Source organism: Onychostoma macrolepis, chromosome 05 (genome assembly GCF_012432095.1).
Source record: "Onychostoma macrolepis isolate SWU-2019 chromosome 05, ASM1243209v1, whole genome shotgun sequence".
NCBI classification, from domain to species: Eukaryota; Metazoa; Chordata; class Actinopteri; order Cypriniformes; family Cyprinidae; genus Onychostoma; species Onychostoma macrolepis.
Window position 1 is genome coordinate 43,792,407 of NC_081159.1, and position 21,093 is coordinate 43,813,499.

Sequence of the window (21,093 nt, forward strand, 5' to 3'; positions counted from 1 at the left end):
CTGCATTCGAATTTTAGATGTGCGTCAGGCAGCCTTACATGTGGCATAAGATGCGATGACAATGTAGGTGTCGTTTAAATGAAAAAAGTAGGCTACTCTTTGTGATTGGTTTTCGGTCCTTAGTATTAAACTATAAATACTTACACAATACTCGTTTCTATTTGTTTAACCCTTGTGCATCAATTAAAAAAAAAAAAAGTTACACATAGGTCCATAGTGAATAAAAATGTCCGTGTCAAAAAGCTGTCATAAAAATTTGAAGCTTGGGAGCACAGAGTTAAGTTTGGTCTCATTTTAAAGAAGACCTATGGCAGATTATTATTGAAAAAAAAAAAAAAAGGAGGTTTACGTTTATGAAAATGATTTATGGACGATATTTTATATATTTTATGAAACATGTTGAACTCTATACCTGCAAGAAAATCAAAGCCATAAATCTAAACAAGTTGTGTTCCAAATTTGAGGTTGATATCTTAAAAAAAAAAATTGAACTTTCAGTAAGATTTTGTTTGGGCGCAGTACCAAATTTTCCCCATTAGATGCCAGCAAAACTCTGCTGGTGCACACAGTGCTTGGATTTGTGATTTACAGAAGAGTTCCTGTCTCTCAAATATTACAAGCACACACAATTGTTTTTATGACACATACAAACCACACTCTGACGCACCCACACAATTATAGCTGCATTATTTATCCAATTGGCTCTATAATATGCAGAAGCAGAAAACAGGAATAAAGCGAGTATTTGCTTTATAGACCAAACCAAAAAAATTAATTTTGAAGCCTTGCCAACAGAATGAAAGCCTGTTAACAAAAAAATGCATCATTTTACAATTAAATGGCACTGTGATTAAAAATAGCAGTTTTAATGGGTTTCATCCTTAAGGTGCTGAGGAGAACTATTTTGTGTACCTAGCGCTAAACAGATTTATTAAAAGAAATGGAAGTGAAATAGTAAAATTCCAATAAAAACACAATTTATGCAGTTGGCAATAACACAGGCAAAAGGATCAAAAACAAAACTGAAAAGGACAAAATTGTCCAAAAGGTTGCACAAGGGTTAAGCAACGTAATTAATTATATATGGTTTATAAACATTATTTTAAACATTACGCCTTGTTTTTTTTATTGCTTTGAAGAAACGTGCATTAGTAATATTTAGCTCGATGCGCCCTCAGGAGAGAAGCCAAAAGCTTTTTTCCCCCTAACAGAAATTATACATTTTTATTTTAGTTTCTCAGCCAATTTGACAGCCCTACTGCAGACTGGATTGTGCCACTGAGAATTTCATTGGAACTCTGTTACAATGACAATACAAAGCTAATGACACTTATAACAATTTTTTTTGCCGATTGTGGGAAGAAATATGCTAAATGTATTTAAATAAACACACACAAACAACAAAACTACTAAAACTTCAACTAAAATTTAAATTAAAATAGAAAATATATAAAAAAAACGAATTCAAAATATTAATAAAAACTAGTTTAACTTAATGTCTTAAAATAACTGAAACATAAATAATAAAAAATAATAAAATATTTAAATGACAAAAACATGCATTACTAATAAATAACAAAAATGAAAAATATGAAATGAAAAATATTCATGAAAACTAAAGCACCACTGGTGCAGGTTAACCACATCGACTAGAATCCACAGTACACACTAAAACACAATGTTTGGGACTATCAGAAGTGAAACTAAAGCTCAGGACGCTTCATCTCATTGCTAACCACATGGTGATCATCATAAAATGATTTCATGTTTTTCCTCGAGCACAGTCTTGTTCTGACCTGATTTAGCCGTGTTGATGAGCTCAGAGGCTCCGACGGCTCCGTGTACCGTCACCTCACCGTCCGGCAAACACAGCTCAAACTCCTCCTGCGGCTTCACCGAGTCTGAAACACACACAGAGTTCAGAAAACCCACCCAACTACATCACGTGGAGTGATCTGACGGAGGGATCATTTACCTTCTGTCGGCTCGGACTCGTAGATCGATAATTTAGTCCCGTCCAGCACCACATACTTCCTCTCCCAGCCCTGCTGCCCTCTCTTACCGTTCCTACAAAACACATCAAAAACAGCCAATCAGTGACAGCACGTTTAATACCATCTGCTGGACTGGACATTGCATAATGTTAAAAATACAATTTTTTTGGTGCAGGTCAAATTGAACTCTTAAAACTGTTTTAATCTTCCCATAACTTTCCACAGAAGTGTAGAAAAGCACTTATTCTGTGTGCGTTCCTGAAGCTCAAAGAGTAGAAACACGATGCTCACAACAGCAAGATTATAGGTTTGATTCCCAGCTAAATTAATATGATAAATAAATGTATCTGTAATTATATGTAGTCTGTATAAACGGACATAAAATACATCAACATATATTTTTTGGTTCTGAGCAGCTGCCTTTAACCCACTGTTATTTTAGCATCACTGACATACTGTTATAGTTCATATTCTGATTAGTATTTATTTTTATATATTCTGCTTTCATTTGAAGTTTAGTTAAAGTTTTAGTAATTTTTTGTGTTTTTCCTTTTTACTAGTTTGTTTTTAAGTATATCTATATAGTTTTTATGAAGTTTTAGTTATTTTATTTTAGTACTTCAACTTAAAAATGAAAAAGTGTTGCTTTTTTAATTAAAATAAGTTTTTAATTATATTTAATTTGAGTTAATGTTTATTTTATTTCAATTAAAGATTTTTTTGTATGCACATTCCACAAGACATTAGAATGGGGAAATGTTGCATGCATTTATTATTTATCCTACACTGACAAAGCGTCATAAAATATCTATGTATATATAAATTATAGATTAACACTTTTCCCGCCAAACTGAACTTTCCGGGTTTCCGCATTCTCACTATTATAAATTCATCACCTGGTGGGGAAAGAGTTAACATGTTTCTGAAAACTCAAACATCGATTTGGGAACATATTACAGACACACACGATGAGCAGTTTGGTCATAAGCACACCTGGGCTGCTTCATCCAGCCCTCCAGACGCACGTGACCCGAGGCCTCTTTGACCTGCAGCGCGGGTGAGCTGGCTTTATCCCGGCACAGAGCCTCAGAGAAGTGAGTGGCGTATTCAGCAGGAAGACCACAGGTTGCCGGCAAACACGGAGAACACTTGGGGTGGCAGAGAGTGCGACACTCTGAGAAGACATAGGGAAGATCGAGAGAGAGAAGACAAAATGAACAAATTCTCTACTAGTCATTTTTTCATTTATGGGCCACACAGAACACTTTTTTGGGAAGGGAAAAAAAAAACCTCAAGGTCTTCATATGTGTTTTTTAAAAAGTTCTTTTAACTTGGGCATTGCATTTTTTGATGCAATTTTAGGTGCAAAAGTCAAACGGTTTGCAAATGCATTTGCAATTTTTCAACTGCCGAGGCTGCGATTACTCTGTCATGTGACACTCTCTTATAGCTCTCGCAGTACTTTGATGACAAACACCGATCGGTCCAGCAGCACTGCTTCAAGTCGAACACAAGTCTTCAGAGGAAGCATCAAGTTGGCACGCTACAGTGTCCAAGTCCGCGGTTTGCCTCCAAAAACGTGATATTTAGCCCCTGAAATGCGAATCTTACCAGGGGAACATTGACTTTGATTTATTACAGTGACTTTGAATTACCTAAATACTGAGTGTGGTAAAGCAACAGATTTGTTTTTAATATTTCTGCAATCTACTTTAGTTTGTGTGATTTGTTACTGACTTTCATATTAATGTTTACACCAGGTTTATTTGTCAGTGCTTTATGTTGTCAATTATTAGCCTACATGCTTACAAGGCTGGAAGTTCAACAAATCAGTCAATATACTACTGTGATTGTAGCGGTTAAATAAAAATGTCATTCATATCAATTCATGCATCACCTAATTTCATCGTAGCATATAGGCCTGGCCTACAGAAAAGAACATTCATGTTTAATCTATCTAGTATTGTGTTGGTCATACTATACAATTATTTATTGCTTGTCTTTGTTGAATAATACAAAACATAAAGAGTTTTCAAAATTAATTGCATATTAAAATCGCAATCGAAATATTGGTTAAAAAAAATAAATAAAATTGGATTATTTTCCAAAATCGTTCAGCCCTACTGAAGACTGGAGTAATGATGCTGAAAATTCAGCTTTGATCACAGAAATAAATTAGATTTTAATAGGGATGCACCGATACCACTTTTTCCAGTACTCGCCCGATACCGATACTTTTATTTTTGGTACTTGTCGATACAGAGTACCGATACCGATATTTTCATTGCATTTGTACATTTTTTAAATATTGGGTGCAGAAACTAAAAGAGTATGTATAATGTTAGTTGGTTAACTTAATTTATCAAACAGATACAGTCAAACCAACATTTATTCAGACACCTTCAACATTTCTCACATTATCACAGTTTATTCGCTATAGTTTATAGTAGTAAAATATGACAAGAACTCAGAGTTAAACTGTGTCAGAACAAATTCAGCTCGATAATATCAGATAACTTTGATAGAAAGGTATGTGATGGATTACAATCAACCAAAACTATTCAGACAGCTGTTAGTATGACAATATTTACACAACTATCAATACTTTGTCAGGCAACCCTTAGCCTTAATGACAGCCTGTAGTCTCCGGGGCATGCTGTCGACCAGGTTCATGCAAACCTGAACTGCAGTTTTTTTCCCAGACTCGGTCTGAATAATTTTTGGTTCCAAATTTGTATCAATTTTATTGGTAGTCCGCTGTATGAAGAATTTTTGGATATAATATGTCACAGTTTACTTTATTTTGCTATCCTCACTTACATAAATGAACTATAGTGTCCTGCACCCACTAGTAAAAAACATCAAAAATTATATTTGGTCTCTGAATAATTTTTGGTTTGACTGTATATCCTTCGGTTATTTTCACACTTAATTATGCACATTAAAATGTATTTTACAAGTTTTTGTTACTTTCACTGTTCATTTTTTTTTTTTTGCTCTATGGTACATCATCTTTAATTCAGTTGCATTAGAGCTGCTAAAATCATGTGTTTTGCTGTAATAATGCAGGGAACCACTCGTTATAAATCTCCTAACTGTGATATTTTCAGAAATAGAAGTCATGTTTTTCTTTGCTTTTCTTTCTAATGCAGAAACATTCATGAAGCAAGCAAAACATGCACAACGCGCACACGTATTTGCACTGGTGCAGAATGAGAGGACAGTACAGCCTCGCGCATTTCACACAGGCTGCTAGTTTCACTTTCGCGAGAAAGTCGTGGATGCTTAAGGTTGAAAATAAATGATTTATTTTATAGTGAATGCCCCTATAAGTTAACTTATATTTACGATTCAGTTTTAATCCAAGTGATGCATGCTATGTGAGCGAACATCAATAAAGATCACAGAAGTGCGCGCTCTCTCTCTCTCTCTCTCTCCCTCCCTACCGTTAAGTAACTTGTGCATTGTTTTGCTTACTTGTTTTTGACATATCCGACCGATCTACAAACGTTCCAGTGATGTCTGTGAGAAAAGTATATTCACTCGACAAGCTCGCGCATCTGCGCCGGCGCGCGCTCAATCCACTCAGCGCTTTGCTTTTCAGTTCACGCACATCAGCTATAAAGGCATTAATACTGAATGTTTAACATTATTCATTGCATACATCTGCTTCGTAGACATCCTTAATCTCTAATAACTCCATTCTGCTGCATGTTGTCCTGTTTCTTTGTCTGAATATGGCACTTATCACATGCTGCGAGGTATCGGCGCTTGGTATCGGGGCATCGTGGTAACGAGTACTCACAGGAGATCAGTATCGGGCCCGAGACCAGTATCTGTATCGGTGCATCCCTACATTTTAACATATATTCACATAGAAAACAGCTATTTTAAATTGTAATAATATTTCACAATTTTTACTGTATTTTTATTCAAATAAATGCAGCCTTGACGACCAGAAGAGCCTCTCTCAAAAACATTAAAAAAATCTTCCTGACCCCAAACTTTTTAATGGTAGTGTATGTAACCATATTATTGGTACAAATTCTTCTCAGAAGTGAGCTAAAACCTCCTTTTGGGGACATTCATGCTCATTTGTGTGTGTTAGGTCTGTCCCCTAATAGTTCACTATTACTGTTAGTCGACTAGAAGAGGCTTGGTCGACCAAAATTTTATTAGTCACTTTAAATCTGAGAAAAAATTTAAAATAAAATACAAATCCACAGGCCAAGTCACGCAGATCGTTAACTGCTGGTCTATGTGGTAGGCTGATACAGTACATCGAGCAGGACATCCAATCGCTTGCCTATCCTTCATCGACCTCAAATATGGCTTATCATCTGAAATATGCAAGTAGCAGCAACTTTACATGGCCGCTCAATCTAATGTTAACCTAGAGAAATGTACGCTATTCAAGTGTCTGTGCGCTCCGCTCACTGCAGGACAGATGGAGGCGCCGGTGCGCTCACTTGCTCTTAAAATACTCCCTCATTTTTGCTCATACAGATAAGAGTAATACATCTTTCGAATCTGTAAAGATTCTACGTTTATTTGTGTGCACTCACAACAACAAAACATTGAGCTTTTGTAAAACAATGAAAGCAAACAGGATTCGCTTTCTGCCGTCTCGGTCTCTGTGAACTTGAGTGCGAAACTCCGTGTATATCTTTGCCTTACAGACATTAAAAATATATCTATAGAGAGTGAAATGCTTACTTTTAAATAAACTTTCAAATATTCTCAGATTATGTAACACGTATGAAACATGCATACAGGCTACTGCATCACTACTGCGGAGATGACGAGTCAGTGTCGCCGAGTTCATCTCTTAACCCGAGAACAAAGAAAGCACTATTCATTAATGAATTATTAAAATGTTAATGCAGCCACCTTACTGTTTTTCCCTGACACATTCATAATCTTACTTCTGCCGGTGTGCCCTGGCAAGCTTTACGCGTGTGCTTGAGCGCTTAATAGGCAATGTAGGCAATTAAAGGCTCATTATTATGATTTAAATGGTTTATTAATAAGCATGCGATTAGTCGACTAATAATCCAAATGAACAACTACTAGTCGACCAGAAAAATCTTAAGTCGAGGGCAGCCCTAGTGTGTCTATTTGTGTTTTTGTACCCAGACATGTGGCAGCCTGTCGGCCGAAGTGAACCGTGTCCAGACAGACGGCACATTTCGCCGCTCTCATGTTCAGTCCCACTGTGAAGCGATGCGGGATGTTGTGATGCATTCGCTCCTTCACGCGCCGCCCGTACTCTACAGACAGACAGAGAGAGAGAGAGAGAGAGTTAGTTAGTGTGGGTTATTAATGTCCTCTTGAGCATCTCCGTGTGAATGATGTCAAACCGATCAGCCTAAAATAAAACTCATCAACATCCAGCAGCAGAGCATCGGCCACAACAAAACCGTGCGTGAGTCCGCCTCTATCTGAGCAAAACAAAACATCATCAGCGACCGCATGCAGGTCCGTGCGCATCAGGCTCCAGAATAAAAGAAAAAAAATGACATGCTGCAGAACCCAAGAAAAGAGACAGAGACAGAAGACATGAGGACAGCAGGAGCGATACATCACTGTATGTGCTTCAGCTTCATCACTGCAGAAACTCATGCTCTTCTGGTTTTCCAGAGCAAATCTCTAAAGTCTCTAAAATCAGCATTCATTTACTTTACATTTGACTCAAAATAAGAAGCCTTGTTTTCTGAGAAATTGATCAAAATTAAGTCATCGATCTATCTATACTGGCATTCAAAGGTTTGGGATCAGTAGGATTTTTGATGTTTTTTAAAAGTCTCTTCTTCAAGTCTTTTCTGCTCATCAAGGTTGCATTTAAAAAAAAAAAAAAATCAAAAATACAAAAAACAAAAACAGTAATTTTGTGAAATATTTCAATTTAAAATAAATGTTTTCTATTTTAATATACTTTAAAATATTATTTATTCCTGTGATGCAAATCTGAATTTTCATCAGCCATTACTGCAGCCTTCCTTCAGAAATCAGTGTGATTTATAATTAATATTCTTATTTATTATCAATGTTGCAAAATTTGCTTAATATTTTTTGGGACCCACAATACTTTTTTTTGTAGTATTCTATGATGAACATGAAATCTAAAATACAATAATAAAATACAATATAAAAAAAACAGCATTTATAAAAACAAAACAACAAAAAAAAAAACACTAACAATATAAGTCTTTCACTTTTTATCAATTTAACATCCATGCTGAACATAAGTATTAATTATTTCAAAAAAGAAAAAAAAATTCGGATCCCAAAATTTTGACTTTAAAAATCATTCAAAATCTTACTACACACTTTTTATTTAGACAACATTTAGGTCAAACTGCAATTAAATTTTTTCATAATTTAAAATGGTAACATTTGCCTTTGCAAAACTCATGATGCTACAGTGTTGTGGGAGGTTGCCAAGGTGTCGATATGATGTTGCTATGCAGTTGCTATGGGCCGTTCACACAGAATGCATTTTTCCGTTGTTTCATTCAACTGATGTGTTCACAGTGTTGTAAAAACACAGAGCTCATGTTAGAATAGGTTCAACATTTAAAAAACGCATCTTCAGACCTTGAGCTTTTCCACTGCCACATCTCACGTTTTTTTCAAAACAAAAATGCATTCTGTGTGAATGGCCCATATAGCTGCTCTGTGTGTTTTCTTCCTGTCTGGCATCTCTCAGACGTGATTCCCATCAGCGCACGACCCTGAACTACATGCTGATCTCAGAGCGACAGAAACAGGGATGGAGGAACAGAGAGAGACACTTACTTTCAAACGTCACCCTCCTCTTCTCTGAAAGAGCAGAAGAGAAACAGCTCTCAGATTTGACGGAGCAGGACGCAGAAAGAAAGCAAGAGCACAGGACGACACCAATAGAAACATGAAGAGACAGAAGCAGCCACAGAGAGAGAAAACCACTGAAATATTCCTCATCTACAGACAACATGAGCTTCATCTGTCAGACTGAAAAACTCCTGCATTAACACTTTAGTTTGGACCAGTTAAAGACAAAATTATGTTAAAAAAAAAAAAAAAAAAAAAAGTTATTTGTTTTGAAATAAAGATCTATCTATCTTTTTTCAATCTTAAATTACATATTTAAATTATATTTTTGTTTGCATCGCAAAATATATATGGAATTTTTAATTTAATAATTAAATGTTATATTTTAATAATTAAATACAATATGCATATATAATACACACACATACATATATTAATTATTTCATTCTTACAGCTGTTTCTACATCTATCTATACACAGAAATAATTGTAAGAATTTGTATGTGTATGTATATTTTATATATTTTGATTAGATACACACACACACTCTACATTATCATTTCTGAATAGCACTAATGAGAATTTTAGAGTAAATGGGTTTAATATTCATAAAATAAATTTAAAAAGGCCCTAAAAATAAGTTTAATTTAATTTCTTATATATGTTTTTTAATTTAGGGGTGAAATATGACCTGGATTCTGTTATGCTTGGAATATTTTTTTTTTTTTTTTACAGATGAATAGCTCACAATAAGCATTATAGTATCAATTTTGCATAAATTTCCCTTTAAATACTAACTGCACTCCAGTCTGATATAACTAAGAAACCAGCTGAAGATTTTTCTGTTCCATCAGTATTATCAGAAACGCCTGACCAATCACATCACATCACAGAATGAGTATCTGAGTGAGTGTGAAGCAGACTCTGTGTCGGTGCTGTACTGACCCTCCGGCGTGGAGTTCTCTTTGCGGCGGGCCGAGCTGGACGGGTTCAGGAGGCTGCTGGGATTGGGCTGGCGCTCCGGAGATTTCACGATGGCTGACATGAGGATCTGCTGACGGGCCGACGCCGGTGTGGACGGAGCCACGTGCTCCTGCGCTTTAAAATGAGCCGCTGAGAGACAGAGAGAAGAGCCTCAACAACATCAAACATCACTGTACTAAAGGGATAGTTCACCCAAAAATGAAAATCGTGTCATTAGCTACTCACCCTCGTGTCGTTCCAAACCCGTAAAACCTTCATCTTCAGAACACAAATTAAGATATTTATGAAATCCGAGAGCTTTCTGACCCTCCATAGACAGCAATGTAATTAACACGATCAAGGCTCAGAAACGCAGTAAGGAGATCAGTAAAATAATCCATGTCACATCAGTGGTTCAACCGTAATTTTATGAAGCTACGAGAATACTTTGTGCACAAAAAAAAACAAAAATAACTTTATCCAACAATTCGTCTCCTCCGCGTCACCCTATAGCACCATTTTGGAGAATATCGCGACACACACGCATGCTTTGATCTGAATGTAAACGGCGCAGAGCAGCATGTTCTGTGTCAGCAGCAGCATACGTGGCTTACGGTCAGATCAAAGCATGCTGATGTCACATGGACTATTCATTTACTAACTGCTTGTTTTCTAATTAAAAAACTAACACTAGCTTGCTCTATTCTTCTATTCTGTTTTATTTTTATTTATTATATAATAAAAAAAACCTTGCTACGTGTACTGCGTTAAGCTAACTGAGACCTCATAGCACTTGTGTATCATTGCTCTTCTGTTGATTTTGATTGCTTCCATCGCTTTGGAAAAAGCATCTGCTAAATGACTAAATGTAAATGGACTATTAACGATGTCCTTATTACGTTTCTGTGCCTTGATCGTGGTAGTATCCTTGCGGTCTATGGAGGGTCAGAGAGCTCTCGGATTTCATCAAAAACGTCTTAATTTGTGTTCTGAAGATGAATGAAGGACTTATGGGTTTGGAACGACATGAGGGTGAGTAGTTAATGACACGATTTTCATTTTTGGGTGAACTATCCCTTTAACGACCGATGGAATGATGAGCACAATGAGGACAGACACTGAAGACTCACCCTCCTCTCGTAGAGAGCGCAGCTCGATCCTCATCTTCTGTAGCGCCTCCTCCAGATCCGAGCAGCGCACTCGCTCCTTCTCCAGCGCCGCTTTCATATCGCCGTACTGCAGAGGAACAGCGGGTTGAGACGAGACCGCGGTGGCGCCGTTAGCAGTGACGCCCACCTCCTCACGCCGCCGCCCGAAAATACCCTAAAACACACAGATCACATGAGACACAGCCGCTGATCATCATCTTCACATTCTACTATAAATCTGTATCGTTTTCTCTGCTATCTATATTTCATCTTTTTAGTGTTTCATTTTAATTGTTTTTATTTTAAAAATATATTTTTATTTCAAATAAAATATATAATCTTTTTTAGCAAGTGTTTCACTTTGATTGTTTTCATTTTTTAATTATTTATTTCCCTATTTCACGTTTGTTTGTTTTTAACGCCATGCCAGTTTCTTCTATTTTCATAAAAAGTTATTAAAAATTAGAATAGGATTAAATAAGATATTTAAAGTCTTTTTTCTAAAAATCTGATTTGTGATTAATGGATAAGGATTGTTAGAAATCTCAGACAGTACAGTAATTTCTGGCAAAAGATGTGTAAAAAAAAAAAAAAAAAAGATCATTACTAATCATTAGGTTGGATTTTTTTTTTTTTTTAAATGGTGGCTGCATTTATTTGATCAAAAATACAGTAAATAGGTCAATAACGTATAAGGATTTTCAACAAGCAAACTTGAGATTTTTCAAATACAAAAATTAATATCTATTGCAATTGGTCAAACAGTAAGAATGTTGTGTGCACAAATTCATATGAAACTTTTAAATTAAGTGATTTTAGTGTTTTTTCATCTAGGTGAACTGGCCATAGCTTTAAAAAAAAAAAAGTCAGGTGGTGCGACCGTGATTTATCTTAAAATTAATTAATTTCCTTAAAATGCATAACATTAAAGTGTTTAGAAAGTATTTACAGTTTTTTTTTTTTAGTTTTTGTAAATGATTAACTCATTTTTGTTATAAAAATTATAGAATTAATATATAAATAATTATTTACAAACTTAAAAAAAAAAAAAGTAAATACTTTTGTTTCTAAACACTTTAATTATTGAGAACTTTAAAAATAAAAGTTATGCATGTTAAGGAAATTAATACATTTTAAGATAAATCACGGTCGCACCACCTGACATTTTTTTTATTAATCTAGATGAAACCATTAAAATAACTTAATTTAAAATTCTAATATGAATTTATGTGCACACAACATTCTTAATGTTTGAACAATTGCAACAGATATTATTATTTTTGTATTTGTCGAAAATCCTTATACGTCATTGACCCAAATACAGTAATATTGTGAAACATTACAATTTCAAATAGCTGTTTTGTATGTGAATGCATGTTAAAATGTAATTGATTTCTGTGATCAAAGCTGAATTTTGCAGCATCATTACGCCAGTCTTCAGTGTCACATGATCCTTCAGAAATCTGATTTAGTTCATATCATCATCATTTATTACTGGTGCTCAGTTATTAATAACGGTTCTTATGGTGGTGCAATAGTGACTATAGACGTTTCGATGATATCCAGGCCAGGAATTCCTGATATTTCCAGGTTTTCCAGGACTGTGGGAACCATTTTAAAGTGCCTGCGGTTCAGCGAGAAACACTCAATCCCACAAATCAAACACAAACTTAGACTTAAATGTACATCAGACTGTAATGAGACAGGTTTTAAGAACAAGATGAACTCGGAGACACCCTGAGGAGACACGCCACTGTCACGGTCTCATTAGCATCCTCCGGTCTGCCTCACCTTCTTCTTCTTGGTGGGCTGGTCCATCTTGGCCTGCAAGAAGTCGATGAGTTTGGTCTGCTGTGAGATGGTTCCCTCCATTTTCACTTTCTCATGTGAGTAGACGGCCTGAGGAGAGACCAGGAGGAAGAGCATGAAGACAAAGAGGAGTTTGAGTCGCAATGTGGTCATCGACACTAATAACCCTACATGAAACTCAAATTCAGCTGTAAAGCAGCTCTACAGAAGAAGACGGTGGCATTCTTCATTCAGCTCAAGTCAGTTCTCATCAAATACTGTTGGTGGTGCAATCCAGAGTTATTATTGTTAACTAAAACTAAACCAAAACAATTCATTACTTCAAATGAAATTTAAAACAAATATTATATGTAATTTATGTAAACTATATAGATACATTAAAAAAAACAACAAACCAATAAAAGACAAAACAACAAAATTACTAAAATATATATATATATATATATATATATATATATATATATATATATATATATATATATATATATATATATATATATATATATAAAATATTAATAAAACTATAATAGTATATCAGTATCAATATTACTGAATATTGTGTCTTTTATTTATGTTTATTACAGAAATTTCCAAGACCATGAATCAATTTCTATTAAAAAATGATTTAAATCATAATTTAAAAATTCCCTGATAATTCCAGGTTTTCCACGACTGTGGGTCAGAGGGTAATGTTACAGCCCATCCATCATAAACCAATCAAATCCAGATGAATATAATCAAGACAATCTGCTGAAAACAATTTCACAAAATAATACTTTGCGTTGTTAAAGTGCTGTTTCATATGGAATCCTGTTCAAAAATTAGAAATTTAATTGTGACTTTTTATCTTACAATGACAATTTATTTATATAGCACAATTAATTACAACTTCTGTCGACCAATGTGCCAGTACCAGTAAGTCATTAAAAACAGAAAAATTGAGAATTCAGACAATTCTTCACAGAAATGCGAGTTAATATCTGGCAATTCTGAGTTTAAATCTGCATTTATATCTTGCAATTCTGAGAAGAAGAAAAAAAAAGTCTGAATTGTGAGTTAAAAAGTCACAATTACCTTTTATACTTTTTTCATCCTGTGGTGAAAACAAGCTTCCATATTTTTATATTGACTTTGATGACTCATTTTTTGAAAAATAACATTACTTCTAAAACAGAGGCAACCAGAAAAACATCAGAAAGAGCCTTTACATGCTGAACTCTGCAGTCTCCTGCTTTATGAGGTGTGTGTGTGTGGGTGTGTTAATCTAGTGTGTGAATGAATGTGAGCCGTCAGTGTGTTTGTGGGTAATTATACACTCATGAGTTCAGCGCTGACATCCATCTCTGCTGCAGCGTCACTCTTATTACTGAATTCATACAGAACATCTAGAGTTGTATTTGTATATTCTACTGTATTTTTCCTGTTGTTTGTATCTTAGTTAGTCTAGTATTAGTTTCTGATTTGGTATGGAAGAACTGTGACATTTCACAGGTACTGTATCTAAAATGCTAATATCATAACCTTATTTCCAGCAAAATATATTTAATATATCACTATCATGAAAATGAATATCACGAATACTTCTACAAGATTTAGATCATATTGCCCACTCCCAATTGTATTAAATAGTCATGATTAGAACATTGACAAAATAACCATGATTTTTGCCATAATTGAGCAGCCCTGCTTCTGATTTGACCAATCTTGTGAGTTTGTGGGCGGGGCTATCTGTTTGATGACCAATGACAGACAGGATTGTGCTCAGAAAACCTGTTTGGAAATTATCATTATTATTTATCTTGTTAAAGTTAAACACTAAAATTATTTCAGAATTTGAGCAGCATTAATTTATGATATCGACATGATATCGCTGTCAAATAAAAATTCGAATTTCAAATATTCGTCGAATTTCAAATAAAAATCCACATTTTTAGGTGTGCGTCATGCAGCCTTAACAGTGGTGCACGAGATGCGATGACAATATAATTGTGGTTGATTTTTAATGCTTTTGTTAGTCTTTCCAGTTGAACTTACTGGATGCAGCGCTGCTGAGTTTTTCATTCAAAATATTGCGGATATTTCAATATTTCAATGCAGAGATGTTGTCGTTTACGCCAAAACTGAAACCAAGTCATTCACACAGAATGCATATTTTGCACATTTTCTATAGGGACATCTATCACCGTTGCACTCGCGTCTCACACAATAGCCACATGTTTGGAAAGCCATGTAAAATTAATGCAAGTTCAACTTTTAAAAAACAAGACTTTATGGTGTTTTTTTATATCTGTTTAGTACTTTCGTGCCTTTGTATTGAACTATGCATACATGATGCTGATTTGTTTATAATTGTTTAAGCAACTTAAGTATATTTGGTTTATGAACATCATGCAGTTTTTCACAGATTGTTGTGTTATTTTATTGCTTTGAAGAAACGTGCATTAGTAATATTTTGCTCGATGCGCCCTCTTGTGGCCTCAGGAGAGAAGACAAAAGGTTTTTCCCCCCAAACTGAAATTATGCCTTTTAAATTTGAATATTGATCATATTTAAGTGCAAAATTCGAATTTAGTTTTTCAGCCATTTTGACAGGCTAGTCACAAGTATTTATTGTGATGTGTATGGTATATTGAGGCGGTTGGCGTGTGTGTGTGTGTTGACACCTGGATGTTCTCCAGCTGGTACTCGAGGTCGGTTCTCTCGGTCTTGAGCAGGTCGGTCTGGTCCAGCGCGTCCTGCAGTCCCTGCGTCAGTCTGAAGATGTGCGTCTTCTGCAGGTCCATCTGCTGCTGCAGCTTCCCTTGCTGACACACAAATTCATCCATCAGTCCAGAAAAAGACCTGGTCTCCTGTGACCACTTCATATCTCTGATTTCACGACTACATCCATCATTAACTACATCATAGTATTGTTAGCAAAGGAAATTTCTGATCTCTGCACAAACGTGACGTTCGGAGAAGAACGCTCATCGTTATTTTAGAAGCTGTAGTAAATGTTGAGATCAGAGATACTGAAGGTCTTCTGCGATGTCTTGTGTTTATATGTTTGTTTTCTCTCCAATGGTTTCAACCGGGCAAATTTATCAACATGTATTTTACACTCATTCTGGTCTACTGACGTATAAACCCTTGCTTTTGCAGTGATCGTGATGAGCAGATGGCCTTTCATTGTGTTCTGGGACACATTAATGTTTACAGTGCAAATCTAAAACGTTTTCACAGATGTTAATAGCACGAATAAACTGGGACATAAGACTTGAGACTTATTATTGCATATATATATATATATATATATATTTGCATATTTATTATTTTATCACACACGATATTATAGTACATTATAGTGTCTGTAATTATAATTTGAGAACAAATAAATTCTATGCAAAATATATAAATAAGTGAATAAATATTTTTTGCATATATATAAAATGAGAACCATTAAAGTCCATGCCAAAATAAATAAATATTAATTATGTATGTGTACACACACATATACATACATATATTTAAATATAGGCTTTCAATCATTGTTTTTGCATTTTTCTTATTTTATTTTTAATATTTTTTTATTACAATGAATACATTTAAAAATATAGTGTTTGTAATTATAATTTAAGAACAATTAAAGTCCATACAAAAATGAAACATTTATTCATTTTTGCATGGACTTTAATAGTTCTAAAATTATAATTACACACATATAGATATATACACTACATAAAATATAATATATGTATGTTTGAGAACAATTACAGTCCATTGCTGGTACACAAGTGTGTTTTTCACCTCTTCCATGAGTCTTTGTTTGAGTTCTCTCTCCGTCTCGAGTTTCTGCTGAAGGCTCCTTGCGTTCATCTCCAACATGGCATGTTTCTTCTCCAGGTCATTGAGCTAAAAACACCACCACAACACAATAAACAGCACATATAAACAGCACTGTCTGAGGGAACAGAAGGTTTTGTTATTCACAGTCTTCAGCTAATGCGCAGCGACGTGTTCATGTGCGCCGCAGTGTTTAATTAATCTCCATCAGCTGTAGCGCTTAATCGCGGCTTGTTAGATTCCATATTGGCATGAATATTAATAAATTGCAGACGGAGGGCCGGAGCGAACCAGGACAAACTGTTGCGAGTGTGTTTGTGTAACTCACGGTATCAGACAGACTTTCTGCTTTCAGTCTCTGCTCTTTCAGTGCCTGCTGCAAAGCCACGATCTCGGCCTTGTGCTCGCGGACGGCCAGCTCGACCGCCTGCCGGGACTCCGTACTGCGCTGGTCCGCTCGCAACCTGGAGGAACAGGGTCGAGTCAAGCCCAATACCACAGAAAAATACTATTTACATGCACTACCATTCAAAAGTTTGGGGTCAGAAAGATTTGTAATAGTTTTAATGGATTTATTTGATCAAAATACAGTAAAAATTGTGAAATAGTTTAGTAATTTAAAATAACAGTTTTCTATGTGAATATTCAGTCAAACCAAAAATTATTCATTTACACATTATCACAGTCTATAGTTCAGAATATGGTAATAAAATATGACAAGAACTGTGTCAGAACAAATTCATCTTGATAATGTCAGATAACTTAAATAGAAAGGTATGTAATGAATTCGGCTGAATAGCTGGCAGCTGTTAAATTTAAGTACATAATTAGATAATACCACTTTAGCTCAACCAATTACCAAGCAATGCTTCGTTTTGTTCAGTCTGTGTGGAAAAAGGTCGCAATTAAAGAAAAAAACACTTCAGCAAAACACGCTCAGGTCAAAGTGTCTGAATAATATTTGGTCACAAATTTTTATAAATTTTACCTGTAGTCTACTGTATGAAGAATTTTTGGGTATAATATATCACAGTTTACTTTATTTTGCTATCCTCACTTACATAAATTAACTATAGTGTCCTGCACCCACTAGTAAAAAATATCAAAAATCATATCTGGTGTCGGAATAATTTTTGGTTTGACTGTGTTAAAATGTAATTTATTGCTGTGATCAAGGGATGTAAGGATATTATCAATATCGTGGTATCGTGATAGCAAAACTGTCTCGATATTATCATGGTCACGTGATGATATGAAATGTTAGGTCTTCCGGGCAAAAGTGTTTTTAAAATATATTTCTTCTTATTCTAACATAAAAGGTCTTTAAAGTTGTGTTTTGGGCCATTATGCTTTGGCACAGTATCTATCAAACTAACTAAAAACGAAAGCACAATAATGGCTTAATCCTTTCATCAAGTCTGTTAGTGTTTCAAAGCGAAGCGCGCACATTTTTCAGACCACAGGCTGTAAAAAAAGATGGACGACGCGTCTCCGCTTCCTTCCACTATATAAAAGTGAAGCGAATACATCTCAGTATGGCCGCTGCTATCTTGAGTAAATGACGTCATTTGGAGCCCGAGTCTGCGCAGTGGAGTCGTGAGGTGGAGCCGCAGAATCAAACTCCCGCAGACCCAATCAACCATAACGACACGCCCCGTTTTTATAGCATCAAATTACTAGCTAAAATCAAACGTATCACAAAAACGAACAATTGAACATACATCAGCGTGATAACTACCTTAAATGAACAAAACCATATTTCGGAATATTGTATTTTCATTTTGACTGAAGTCCCATTCGTTTACATGGAGAGGGCGGGGTTTATGACCTGTACTGCAGCCAGCCACCAGGGGGCGATCAAAGAGCCCGCAGATTCACTTTTAAGGACGAGTGAGACACACCCGGTTCAGACGATCAGCTCGTGATCCGGTGTTCAAATTCAAATTCAAAATATATCTTTCAAGTGTCGAAATTAGGAAAGAAGTATTGTAATTTCCCTACTGTAGTGCAAAGCAAAAATAATATACCTATGAGATCATTTTCAATTATTTTACAGTGCAATTGTTTTACAATATATGGCTATTACTGTCATTGTTGTTATTATACTCTAATTTGTTTGGCTTCCTAAAACACCAGTGTGAATGTAATTTAGACTGAGACAGTATATCACAAATGAAAAGAGGCTTGAGTCCCCTTTAAAGTTCAGGTACAAGTCAATTCATTGATTTTTTCTGACTGAAGTTTCCTTAGTTAAGAACATGAGTTGGAGCTCTTAATTTTTAACTCTCAAAGTGCATTAGATAGAATAATTTAACTTCAAAATATCGCAATAAATATTGTATCGTGAACTTCGTATCATATTATCGTATGGTGAGATTTTGATATCGTTACATCCCTAACTGTGATGCAGCGCTGAATTTTCAGCATCATTCCTCCAGTCTTCAGTGTCACATGATCCTTCAGAAATCATTCTAATATACTGATTTGCTGCTCAAGAAACATTTCTGATTATTATTATTATGTTATGTTATTATGCTGAAAACAGTTGTGCTGACATATTTTTGAGGAAACTGAGATGCATTTTATTTTTCAGGATTCACAGATGAATAAAAATTTTAAAAGAACAGCATTTATTTGAAACAGAAATCTTTTGGAACATTATAAACATCTTTATTGTTTTGATCAATTTAATGCATCTGTGATATGCATAACCTGAAGATGCTGACAAATTCTATTAAATTAAAGGACACACTTGAAGGTAATGTTTTGTGGCTTGTGCTTGTACCTGTTCTGCTTCTCGTTGTCCAGCAGCCTCTGCATGTCTCGGGTCCTGCGCTCCGCCTGGTTCTTCTCGTCCTCCAGAGCAGATCTCCAGTTCTCCCACTGTCTCTCCTTCTCCAGGAGTTCATCATTCAGAGACTCCAGCTCCACCACCTGCTCCTCCAGCATGCTGCACGTGGTCTTCAGAGTCTCAATGTTCTGCAAACACAAAAACACACTGTCCTATAATACTACTCAGTAAAGTACAAACGTCCAGCTTCAATCCTGTCTCGGAGGTCTACAGACAATTCCTTGGACTCCATGGCTTGATTTGTGCTCTGACACGCACTGTTAACTGTGGGACCTTATTTAGACAGGTGTGTGCCTTTCCAAATCATATCCAATCAGCTGAATTTACCACAGGTGGACTCTAATCAAGTTGTAGAAACATCTCAAGGATGAAACAGGACGCACCTGAGCTCAATTTTGAGTGTCATGGCAAAGCCTGTGAATTAGGGCTGTCAGTTTGACGCATTAACTTAATCATAAAAAAAATAATGGGATTAAAATATTTTAACGCAGTTAACGCACTGGCCCCGCCCCCAGACCTATACGTCATCTTACATTTCACACAAATATGATACAGGGCAACAACTCCATAAATGCAGCTATGCCCTAAAATTGATGCAAAAATGCCCCTGTATGAGTTTGTCTCATATTTATATCATATGATAAGCGATATCACACCAGCAGGGACAGCAGTATCACACGAGTGCTGTTTGTCCCGAATATCACAAGTTTAAATGTGATTTTATGAATGAATGAATGATTGAGTTTTTGCTCAGTTTTGCAGAGAACATTATTACCTTTAAAACCACAGCAGAACTGTTGTGCGTCTCCGAGCAACACATCGTTGATTAGTTTCTGAATGAATCCGCGTTTTGAACGAATCGTGTGAATCAATGATTCAAAGCCCATTCATAGAGAGCCGTTTACTTCATTCCTGAATGAATCAGCTGTTTGAAGGAATCGAATGAATGACATTTACCGCCACCTGCTGGCAGATTTAGTTTCTTATTTAGAGTATCATTTCATAAAAAAAAAATTATAATAATAAATAAATAATAATAATAATAAAAACATTGGGGATAGTTCACCCAAATTTTTTTTAATTCTGTCATCATTTACTCACCCTCATGTTGTTTCAAACCTTTTTTTGTGGAACATAAAAGAAGGTATTTTGAAGACTGTTGGTAACAAAGCTGTTTTGGTTACTAATGACTTTCACTGTATGAACAAAGAATACTGAGATTTTTCTCAAAGTATCTTCTTTTATGTTCCATAGTTTATGTTAGGCCGTTGTATCCTAGATGTTTGTGTGTAATAACGTTTTTGTTGAATCAAATAAAATATTTCTAAAAAGGTACAATTTGTAATGTCTACTTCTACTTTCTCATTTAACACAAAAATAGTTTTAAATAATCTTTTGTGGGTATTTTCAGAGTCAAATTTATTTTGCGATTAATTAATCGAAACATCATGTTATTAATTCGATTAAAAATATGAATCGCCTGACACCCCTACTGTGAGTACTTATGTACATGTGATTTTTCCGTTTTTTATTTTTAATAAATTTGCAAAGATTTCAAAGAAACTTTCACGTTTCAAACAACAAAATCACATTGTCATTATGGGGCGTTGTTTGTAGAATTTTGAGGAAAATAATAAGTTTAATCCAATTTGGAATAAGGCTGTAACATAAATTGTCGAAAAAAGTGAAGCGCT

The 21,093-nt window shown here is 35.2% G+C and overlaps 1 protein-coding gene across 7 annotated transcripts in view; it reads right to left on the minus strand.

The window, feature by feature from the left end:
- The window catches only part of cita (citron rho-interacting serine/threonine kinase a), a 107,955-nt gene that overhangs the window by 21,091 nt on the left and 65,771 nt on the right, over positions 1 to 21,093 (minus strand). For 4 of the 7 annotated variants that reach the window (XM_058775864.1, XM_058775860.1, XM_058775859.1 and 1 more), the window contains exons 26-37: positions 19,334 to 19,527; positions 16,877 to 17,012; positions 16,513 to 16,617; positions 15,390 to 15,530; positions 12,709 to 12,816; positions 10,900 to 11,092; positions 9,752 to 9,919; positions 8,793 to 8,816; positions 7,127 to 7,264; positions 2,988 to 3,168; positions 1,976 to 2,067; positions 1,797 to 1,901 (exon numbers count right to left, since the gene is read on the minus strand). In XM_058775864.1, the coding sequence (XP_058631847.1) occupies positions 1,797 to 1,901; positions 1,976 to 2,067; positions 2,988 to 3,168; positions 7,127 to 7,264; positions 8,793 to 8,816; positions 9,752 to 9,919; positions 10,900 to 11,092; positions 12,709 to 12,816; positions 15,390 to 15,530; positions 16,513 to 16,617; positions 16,877 to 17,012; positions 19,334 to 19,527 (1,585 nt within the window). The remainder of the gene's footprint in view (positions 1 to 1,796; positions 1,902 to 1,975; positions 2,068 to 2,987; positions 3,169 to 7,126; positions 7,265 to 8,792; positions 8,817 to 9,751; positions 9,920 to 10,899; positions 11,093 to 12,708; positions 12,817 to 15,389; positions 15,531 to 16,512; positions 16,618 to 16,876; positions 17,013 to 19,333; positions 19,528 to 21,093) is intronic. The other 3 variants (XM_058775866.1, XM_058775865.1, XM_058775863.1) reach the window with 1 other exon arrangement.